Source organism: Rhinopithecus roxellana, chromosome 6, assembly GCF_007565055.1.
Source record: "Rhinopithecus roxellana isolate Shanxi Qingling chromosome 6, ASM756505v1, whole genome shotgun sequence".
Lineage (NCBI taxonomy): Eukaryota > Metazoa > Chordata > Mammalia > Primates > Cercopithecidae > Rhinopithecus > Rhinopithecus roxellana.
In genome coordinates, this window is record NC_044554.1 from 106,736,220 (window position 1) to 106,747,196 (window position 10,977).

The window sequence follows — 10,977 nt, forward strand, 5'->3', positions numbered from 1 at the left end:
GATTATCCACAATGTTAAATTTCCTGATTTTGAGAATTTTAATGTGGTTATATAACAGAATATCTTTATTTTAGAAAAATATGAACTGAAATGTTTAGAGATAAAGAGGCACAATGCCTACAACTGACTCAAATGATTCAGAAAAAATGTAAATACAAAGAATGATAAAGAAAATGTGGCAAGTGGTAACAACTGGTAAATCTGCATGTAGGGTATTCAGGATTCCTTTGAATTCCTCTTGCAACTTTTCTTTTAACTTAGCAATTATTTCAACAGGAAAGAAATTACTTCTCCACCCTAACCCTGCCACCCTCCTCCTCCTCAGTAAGTCCACACCCTTACCTTCCCAAATGTGCCCTGCCTCAGGGTCTCGGGCTTTTCCATTCCTTTTGTCTAGAATCTTCTTTTCCCAAATCTCTACATGGCCCATTTGAATCTCTGATCAAATACAGTCATGCAATGCATAGTAATAGTTCAGTCAATGACAAACCACATATATGAGAGTGGTCCCATAAGATTATAACGGAGCTGAAAAATTCCTATCACCTAGTGATGTCATGGCTGTCAAAACATCACAGCATAACAGATTAATCACATTTGTGGTAATGTTGGTGTAAACAAACTTACTTTTTATCATTGTTTTAGAGTATATTCCTTCTACACTTTTTTTAAGTTAGTTGTAAACTAGCCTTAGGCAGGTGCATCAAGAGAAATTCCAGGAGAAGGCAATGTTATCATAGGAGATGAGATGACAGCTGCATGTCTGTTATTGCCCCTGAAGACCTTCCACTGGGACAAGATGTTAAGGTAGAAGACAGTGATACTGATGATCCTGACTTGGTATAGGCCCAGGCTAACATGTGTATTTGTGTCTTAGTTTTTAACAAAAAAGTTTAAAAAGTAAAAATAGATGGCTGGGCACAGTGGCTCACACCTTAATCCCAGCTCTTTCGGAGGCCAAGGCCGGTGGATCCCCTGAGGTCAGGAGTTCAAGACCAGCCTGACCAACATGGAGAAACCCTGTCTCTACTAAAAATACAAAAATTAGCTGGTGTGGTGGCGTGTGCCTGTAATTCCAGCTACTCAGGAGGCTGAGGTAGGAGAATCGCTTGAACCCAGGAGGCAGAGGTTGCAGTGAGCCGAGATGGCCCCACTGCACTCCAGCCTGGGCAACAGAGCAAGACTCCCAACTCAAAAAAAAAAAAAAAGAAAGTAAAAATAGAGAAAAGCTTATCAAATAGGGGTATAAAGAAAGTATTTTTAGCAAAGACATGGAATAAATTTAAATGCCCATCAATGATAGACTGGATAAAGAAAATGTGGTACATATACACCATGGAATACTATGCAGTCATAAAAAAAAGAATGAGATCAAGTCCTTTGCAGGGACATGGATGGAGCTAGAGGCCATTATCCATAGCAAACTAACACAGGAACAGAAAACCAAATATAGCATGTTCTCACTTATAAGTAGGAGCTAAATGATGAGAACACATGGACACAGAGGGAACAACACACACTCACCTACTGGAGGGTAGAGGGTGGGAGGAGGGAGAGGATCAGGAAAAATAACTAATATATCTAAATAACTAAAAATATCTAATAACTAGGCTTAATACCTCGGTGATGAAATAATCTGTACAATAAACCCCGTGACACAAGTTGACCTATGTAACAAACCTGCACATGTATCCCTGAATATAAAAGTTAAAATAAAATAAAATGAAGAGAGCTTTTTTTTTTTTTTTGAGATGGAGTCTCGCTCTGTCACCCAGGCTGGAGTGCAGTGGCGCGATCTCAGCTCACTGCAAGCTCCGCCTCCCGGGTTTACGCCATTCTCCTGCCTCAGCCTCCCAAGTAGCTGGGACTACAGGTGCCCGCCACCACGCCCGGCTAGTTTTTTGTATTTTTTAGTAGAGACGGGGTTTCACCATGTTAGCCAGGATGGTCTCGATCTCCCAACCTCGTGATCCGCCCATCTTGGCCTCCCAAAGTGCTGGGATTACAGGCTTAAGCCACCGCGCCCGGCCTGAAGAAAGATTTTTTGTAAAGTAAAATGAGTTTGTGTTTTAAGCTAAGTGTTATTATAAAGAATTTTAAAAGTTTAAAATTTTTTTAAAGTTTATCAAGTAAAACAGTTACAGTAAGCTAAGGTTTATTATTGAAGAAAAATGTTTTTATAAATTTACTGTAGCCCAAGTGTGATGCGTTTATAGTTTATGGTAGTGTACAATGACATATTAGACCTTCACATTTACTCACCACTCAGTTATTCACCCAGAACAACTTCCAGTTGTGCAAGCTCCAGCTATAGTAAGTGCCCTATTTAGGTGTACCATTTTTTATGTTTTATACTGTATTTTTACTGTACCTTTTCAATGTTGAGATACACACTTACCATTGTGTTACAACACTGTACCTACAGTATTCAGTACAGTAACGTGCCATACAGGTTGGTAGCCTAGGACAGTAGACGGTACCATCTAGCCCAGGTGTGTACTGCGCTGCTCCATTTGGGTGTATGTAAGCACACTTTAGGATGTTCACACAACAATGAAATTACCTAATGATGCATTTCTCAGAACCTATCCTCATCAAGAGTCATGTGACTGTACCAACTCTGTTAAAATATCATCTCCTCTGAGGGTTTCTTTAGTCACTCCATCATTCCCAACTTCCACTTCCACCTGCTTTATCAGTAGTAGTAGTTTTTTCGTTTTTTTGTTTGTTTGTTTGTGACAGGGTCTCACTTTGTCACCCAGGCTGGACTGCAGTTGCACAATCATAGCTCACTGTAGCCTCAAACTCTTGGGCTCAAGTAATTCTACTGCCTCAGCCTCCTGAGTAGTTGGGACCACAGGCACAAGCCACTACACTTGGCCAGTGTTTTTTTTTTTTTTTTTTTGAGACGGAGTCTCGCTGTGTCGCCCAGGCTGGAGTGCAGTGGCCGGATCTCAGCTCACTGCAAGCTCCGCCTCCCGGGTTCCCGCCATTCTCCCGCCTCAGCCTCCGAGTAGCTGGGACTACAGGCACCGCCACCACGCCCGGCTAGTTTTTTGTATTTTTAGTAGAGACGGGGTTTCACCGTGTTAGCCAGGAGGGTCTCGATCTCCTGACCTCGTGATCCGCCCGCCTCGGCCTCCCAAAGTGCTGGGATTACAGGCTTGAGCCACCGCGCCCGGCCACTTGGCCAATTTTTTAACATCACTGTAGAGATGGGGTCTCACTATGTTACATCCCAGGCTGGTGTTATCCTGGCCTCAAATGATCCTCCTGCCTCAGCCTCCCAAAGCTCTGGAATTACAGAGGTGAGTCACTGTGTTCAGCCTCCACCTGCTTTATTATTTACATATGTGTCTTGTTTTTCTTCCTCTACCACTAGGACATAAACCCCCATTTGTGCAGAAACTTTGCTTTATGCGTATTATAACCCTAACTCTCAGTGCAGTGTCTGGCGTACAGAAGGCACTTAGGACATGTTTGTTAAATGATGGAATTCTCCTCAGTGCTGTGTCCTCCTCCCCATCATTGATTCTGCAAGAAGGACAAGGGCATACGGTGTCATCAGCTCTGCTCTAGAACATTTGTTTGAAAATAAAAATTTGCTCCAACATTGTCAATACATCAAGGAACAATTTGACCAAAGGCAAATTTCTCATTTTCTTATGTGGGATTTCATAGGCAAGAAATACCAGGTGAATGCAGAAAACTGCACCCACTGACTGGAGCTACCAGGATCCCATGAAACACATCTCAGACACCTAGCAGCTCAGTCCATCCACACCTGGGCCACACATTGTGCCCTCACCTGCCATGACCCAAAGGTCCCAACCCCACTTCACTGTGCCCTCCCCAGGCCCACTGTGCTCTCTATTGCTCCCTATTCCCCTCTGCCTAGCTTGCCTTTTTCTCCTCTGTTCTACCTCATTTTCTTCCTGTTAACACACAGAGCAGCAGGTGTACCCTGTTGAGCACAGGCACCCACTTCCAACTATAGAATTTAAATATTTTTCAAGGTAAAATGCCATGCTTACTATAGTATTTATGCATCTCTTAGTGATTTAACATATAAAATTATGCTAGTGTTTTATTAGGTTCCTGTTTTTAACATGTCACTGGCAAAATTTTTTAGTGTTGTCCCCCTAACTCCATTCTCCCCATAATCTCTCTGGGTTTTTTATTTTACTTCATTTTTTAACCAATTCTGCAGAGTGCAGTGACTGTTGGCAATGCACGTATGGGATTATAGCAGAACTAACCGTGCTTGGAAAGATCTACCTGATAGGCCTCAAACTGATTTAAGTTCTTATCAAATTGAACTATGGGAAACCATCATTATTATATAAAATGGCATTTATGTCATTCAACTTGATGAAACCACGTGATGCACAATCCTAGAAATTTTCATTTTTACATTTAAGAGCTACATGGTGACTAGGTACTAAACTGAATTGTTAAGTGTTAATAAAGCTTATTATTGATAAACTAGAGTTAATGCCTCCTTAGTATAAGGACTAATTCGGTACTCTCCTGAGATGTCTGCTGGCTGCCCAGCAACACTGCAAAGGCTGGTTGGCACACAACGGGTGGCTGGAAACAATGCACCCCAGAAGGGTACCTGTCATTGTGGCCACCAGTGTGATTTTTAGTTGCTATTTTTACCTGTGATTTTCAATTTAGTTTGCTGTGATTTTGTTAACATTATGGTATGCACTTTGCAACAACAATCTTTCAGACTTTAAAATATGTAGGTATTGCATTTCCAATACAACCCATATACACTGCTACTGCTAAAGCAGACACTGACATATTATCTAACTAATTTGCTCTTATAAACAATTCTATGGTGATGAGATGCCTGTTTGTGATTATTTTTAAGTTTACAGGATATCATTTTATAATACAAAAACATGTTTTAAGCTCATTTCTCTTATAAAGAAAACTGATTTCTTAAATGTTGCTAGTAACAAATTCATTATTAGATTCCTAATTCTTTGTTGTCACTAATTTGATTTTCACCACATAATAAGAACAAGTGAGACAAGTGTGCTAAGGGTCTCCTGCCCCAAAGATACTTTCATATTTCAGAGTCAGTGCCTCCAATGCTGGCTTCCTCAGAGATGTGTCCTAGGCCCTTTTCTCTGGAACACTACAGAGATAACTGCAGGCATTCCCACGACTTAGGCTTCCATGCCCAACCTGTCGCTAGCCCAGGCCTTTCCCCTGGTATCCAGATGTGCATGTCTGACTACTGGCCATCTGCTGGTGCACATCCCACCAGCAGTCATCTGGCACCTCCAAAACGGAACCACCTTCTCCTTTGAATCTGCCCTCTTCCCATGTTCATGAGCTTGCTGAATGGTACTACACAGTCAGATGTCTGGGCCCTTCCCCGCCATACCCATATCCAATCAGTCCAATAGTGCCATCACTCCACTACCAAGCAGCTTCCCATTTCCAGTTCCTAATTCAACCATCATTACGAAGGGCACTACCTAAGAGGTTAGCCTTAAATATGTTCCTTTGACATATTTCTCACTTGCAGCCAGAGGAATATTTCCAAAAAGCAAACCATATTTTTATCCTTACCTCTATTTTGTCCACTAGTTCTATCTCCTTCTCTTTTGTTCTCTTCCTCCCTTGCCTACAGCTCACTCCCTGCTTCAAGCACCTACCATTCTCAAGATAAAGTCTGAATTCCTTAAAATAGTAAAGACCCACTTAGCCTAGCCCCCAGTCTCATCTTCTGCCTTCCTGCTGAACTTCAAGTTCAAACACAACAAACCTTCTCTAGTCTTCAGAGTGACCTTCTTGGTTAGATGGGTCCTTTCCCCCAACATCTCTTTGATTGGTTAACTTCTGTTTATCTTTTATACCTTAGCTTAGCCCACCAGCAGGCAGATTTGTGTATAAAGCGTTTTGTTTTCTTCTTTCAAATAAACATTGGTCACTAAGGATTCACTGAGATAACTATGTTTCGTTTGGGGACATAATGATTTTAGAACACATTTCATATTCACAGTCAAAAATCATAACAAAACTAAAACATGAAACTTACATCAAGTTGAACAAATTGCAAAAACTCTCCAACCAGCTCCTTAGACACGGCTTGTACAAATGTCTGACGTTTTTCCATGACAGACGGAACTGTTCAAATGGCATTTATTTTGTAACCCTAGTGGAAAACACAATCATACTGAAACACTTGCAAATATATATTTTCCTATAAGATTTAATTTGATATTAACATCCAAGAACTGCAAGAAAATTCCTGAACCACGTATGGCAGACAGTTTATAAAAATATTCTAACATAAAACAAGTTATAATATCTGAAAAACAATTTACTTATTTCCTTTACTGGGGATGTTAATAACATGATATTAATGATATTTTATCAACAACTGTTAATAAAATTACCAACTAAGGAGGGAGAAATCCAAATAGCCTTAGGAAGCTCACCACCATCTCTCCCTTTTTAGTACCTTAGCAAGATGCTGGCTTGGCAGATCGAGTTGGTTCAACAAAAGAACAATCTGATCCCAGCTGCAGATTCTGAAGATGCTCCCTTTCTAAAGGCCATTCCTCCATCAAAAAAAAATCCCACTGTTAGTGTCATCTTGTTATTCAAAGTGAGATGGAGAACAGTGGCCCCGGGAGGTCACCTGGGATCTTGTTAGACTGTCCTTTAGAAATGCGTAACCACAGCACTCTCCTCCCACCCCTTCGGGATAATGAGAGCTCAGGGGACTTTGTATACCTTCCATCCTGTCTGTGTTTTTCCAGGAAATTCTATTTCACATTCACAACACCTGGTGCTATTGGTGCCCTACTAAAAAGACATCAACCTAAAGATGAGGTAATAGCAAATGATGGAACATATTTGCAGTAGGAGCCCCCTGACTTTAAAAATAAATGAAAACCACCTGCACCATTATAAATAGAGCAATATGGAAAATTACTGCCAATAATTATGGGGATAGAGAGTCATCTTAAACATATAATACTAGATTTTAATGTCTAAATTGAACAAAGCAGAAAATAACCTCAGTTTAATGACTCCCCAAATAAGTTAACAGTGAAGTCTGGTCATCTCATTCCTCAACTCAAATGGCTGAACTATGAACCACAGTCATGGACCACATAACATTTCAGTCAACAACAAACCACATATATGACCGTGGTCCCATAAGATTATAATGCCATATTTTTACTGTGCCTTTTCTATACTTAGATATGTTTAGTGATGCAAATACTTACCATTGTGTTACAGTTGCCTACAGTATAGTAACATTCTAGGAGCAGTAGGCTACACCCTCTAAGTGTAGGCAAGTCCACTCTGTGATGCTCATGCAATGATGAACTTGCCTAACGACAACGTTTCTCCCTCTTTAAATGAAGCATGACTGGCACACTTTTTACTGACAAAGAAAATGGGGAGGGAAGGGAGAGTGGCCAGCAACAAGCATAACGAATAGTGGCTAGGACAAATTCATGATTTTAGAAAAATAATCCAATAAGGTGCAGCAAACACATGGAATCATACATCTTCACCTGGCAAGTCTGTGAACACTCTCCACTTTTTCATAGTTCTGGTCACTTTTCTTGTTTGCTCTATTTCCAAGGGTAAAATGCCTCTTTGGCATTTTAGTCCAACCTACAGTAATATACTTCCTCCAGACTACCAAACTTATTCCTATATTTCCCATTTTCCCTCTTATATTAGTGACTGTAATTTTTTAATGGTTAATTTTTCAATCTATCTCCCAAAGTGGCAATATTCCATGTTTCTTGTAGCATATGTGCATAAGATCTCAGCCCTGCAGCCAGAAGGCTACTTTCAAGATAAGGAGTCATCCCACCACCCAGTTATCAGTCCAAAGAGCAGGCTACTCTTCGCACAGGAGGTCTGGTACTGAATCAAGATGAGCATTAAAAAGAAGAAATCCCTGTAACCTTGTCACCACCCGTGACTTTCCACTCCGTCCTCAAACTCCTTTCTCATGGACACAACAAGAGGCATCAAACCAGCAACAAGAGTTCAGGAGACTGATGTCTCTGAGGACAATGCCCATGTCCACGGCTGGGGAGATACTCTCTGAGGGAACTGCCTACATCCAGGGCTCAGGGGGACTCTCTCTAAGGGGACACTCTCTGAGGGCAGTGCCCATGCCCAGGACTGAGGGGGTCGCTGAGGGCACTGCCCATGCCCAGGACTGAGGGGGTGGCTCTCTGAGGGCAGTGCCCATGCCCAGGACTGAGGGGACACTCTCTGAGGGCAGTGCCCAGGCCCAGGACTGAGGGGGTCGCTGAGGGCACTGCCCATGCCCAGGACTGAGGGGACACTCTCTGAGGGCAGTGCCCAGGCCCAGGACTGAGGGGGTCGCTGAGGGCAGTGCCCATGCCCAGGACTGAGGGGGTGGCTCTCTGAGGGCAGTGCCCATGCCAAGGACTGAGGGGACACTCTCTGAGGGCAGTGCCCAGGCCCAGGACTGAGGGGGTCGCTGAGGGCACTGCCCATGCCCAGGACTGAGGGGACACTCTCTGAGGGCAGTGCCCATGCCCAGGACTGAGGGGGTCGCTGAGGGCACTGCCCATGCCCAGGACTGAGGGGGTGGCTCTCTGACGGCAGTGCCCATGCCAAGGACTGAGGGGACACTCTCTGAGGACAGTGCCCAGGCCCAGGACTAAGGGGGTCGCTGAGGGCACTGCCCATGCCCAGGACTGAGGGGACACTCTCTGAGGGCAGTGCCCATGCCCAGGACTGAGGGGGTGGCTCTCTGAGGGCAGTGCCCATGCCAAGGACTGAGGGGACACTCTGAGGACAGTGCCCATGCCAAGGACTGAGGGGGTGGCTCTCTGAGGGCAGTGCCCATGCCAAGGACTGAGGGGGTCGCTCTCTGAGGGCAGTGCCCATGCCCAGGGCTGAGGGGACACTCTCTGAGGACAGTGCCCATGCCAAGGGCTGAGGGGGTCGCTCTCTGAGGGCAGTACCGACACCCAGGACTGAGGGGTCGCTGTGGGCAGTGCCCCGGGGCTGAGGGGTCACTCTCTGACGGCAGTGCCCATGCCCAGGGCTGAGGGGACACTCTCTGAGGACAGTGCCCATGCCAAGGACTGAGGGGGTCGCTCTCTGAGGGCAGTGCCCCGGGGCTGAGGGGTCGCTCTCTGACGGCAGTGCCCGCACCCGGGGCTGAGGGGACACTCTCTGAGGGCAGTGCCCATGCCCAGGACTGAGGGGGTCGCTGAGGGCACTGCCCAGGCCCAGGCCTGAGGGGACACTCTCTGAGGACAGTGCCCACGCCCGGGGCTGAGGGGACACTCTCTGAGGGCAGTGCCCGCGCCTGGGGCTGAGGGGACACTCTCTGAGGGCAGTGCCCATGCCCAGGCCTGAGGGGACACTCTGAGGGCAGTGCCCATGCCAAGGACTGAGGGGGTCGCTCTCTGAGGGCAGTGCCCATGCCCAGGGCTGAGGGGGTCGCTCTCTGAGGGCAGTGCCCATGCCCAGGGCTGAGGGGACACTCTCTGAGGACAGTGCCCATGCCAAGGGCTGAGGGGGTCGCTCTCTGAGGGCAGTACCGACACCCAGGACTGAGGGGTCGCTGTGGGCAGTGCCCCGGGGCTGAGGGGTCGCTCTCTGAGGGCAGTGCCCACGCCCGGGGCTGGGATTTTCCTCCGACACGGACAGGAAGGACGGGCGTCGCTGAGCTGGGTAGGGGGATGGCCCGGGGTCGCCTGCTCCGTCCGGTCCCGTCAGACGCAGCACTGCCCTGCGCGCTGGTCGGCAGCCTGCTTAGGGGAGTGGAGGCCGGGACCCCGACCAGCCGAGGAGGGGCTTCCGCCCGATCCCTGCTACCTCCCAGCCCCTGCTCTGAACCCAATCCCGGCTCCGCACCGCAGCTCTCACCTGGGCTCGGGGACCCGCCGTTTCCCGCGCTCGGACCAGATTCAAACGCACCCGCCGGCGCCCCAGACGGGCCCCGCCCTCCGGGTCGTCACCGAGCGCCGCTCTCGCGAGAGCTGGGGCCCCGCGATCCTCGGGCCCCACCCACACGCCCGCTCCGCCCCGCCTCCAGGTCATGCCCCGCCCACAGGCCCGCCGGTCTTCCTCCTGTCTATGCCCCGCCTCTTGGGCGCTTAGCCCAGTGCCTACCGGGCACCACGGAACGCGCACGCGTGGCGCCACAGCTGGGGAACCCATGCGCTGTGCGCGCGCCGACGTTCCACTGCGAGCCCGTGCGCGTCCTGGGGCCTCCGCGGAGGGAGTGCGCGGTCCAGGAGAGGGCGGGGCGCTGGGAGCGGGCGGTGTTGGGGGAAGGAGGAAGGAGAGGAAGGGAGAGACGGGGAGAGGAAGGAAAGGTTTGGGGCGGGGAGAGGCCACAGGGCCGTGTCTGGATCCGCGGGAGGACCCCACCCCTGCCTGGCCGGCTTCCGCGACCGCCCTCCCTGCCAAGGGGGCACCTGTCCGGGTGGTTCGCAGCCTGCACCCAGTAGGTGCGCCCTGGGCAGGTGCTTCCCCCGCAGAACTCCCATCCCCCCCAACCCCCGGCAGGTAGGCTGCCCATAGGGTGGAGAGGGAGAGGCCTTAGCAGGGACACTCGAAGGCACCCCTGTGAAGGAGGAGTAGCAATGTCATTCAGTTCTTTGGACTTAAATGCCAAAGGCACATACTGATCTATCAATCTCTTTTAATTTGTGTCAGCGAATAACTTCATTGGGCGTTCCCAATTTTTGTTGAAAGCAAATTCTTAGAAAACGGTGCTCTTTACCACTGAGCTCTGCATCCCTTCGTGAGGATTTGGCCTTCCCTGGTGCTATGTTCTTTCATGCTTGAGATGTCTAGAGTGGTATCTGTTTTCCTGGCTGAACTCAAACCAGAGGTCTCGGCGAGATTGAAGTCGTTGCACTGTGAGAGCACAGCACCACCCAATAGGAACATCATGGGAGCCACAGTGCAATTATAAATTTCTAGTGACCA

The 10,977-nt window shown here is 47.5% G+C and overlaps 1 protein-coding gene across 2 annotated transcripts in view; it reads right to left on the bottom strand.

Moving 5' to 3' along the window:
- Positions 1-10,014, bottom strand: part of NCAPG2 (non-SMC condensin II complex subunit G2) — a 73,778-nt gene extending 63,764 nt beyond the window's left edge. For both annotated transcript variants that reach the window (XM_030933203.1, XM_030933204.1), the window contains exons 1-2: positions 9,907-10,014; positions 6,059-6,175 (exon numbers count right to left, since the gene is read on the bottom strand). In XM_030933203.1, coding sequence (XP_030789063.1) covers positions 6,059-6,136 — 78 coding nt within the window. In that variant the 5' untranslated portion in view covers positions 6,137-6,175; positions 9,907-10,014. The remainder of the gene's footprint in view (positions 1-6,058; positions 6,176-9,906) is intronic.
- Positions 10,015-10,977: the final 963 nt, after the last annotated feature.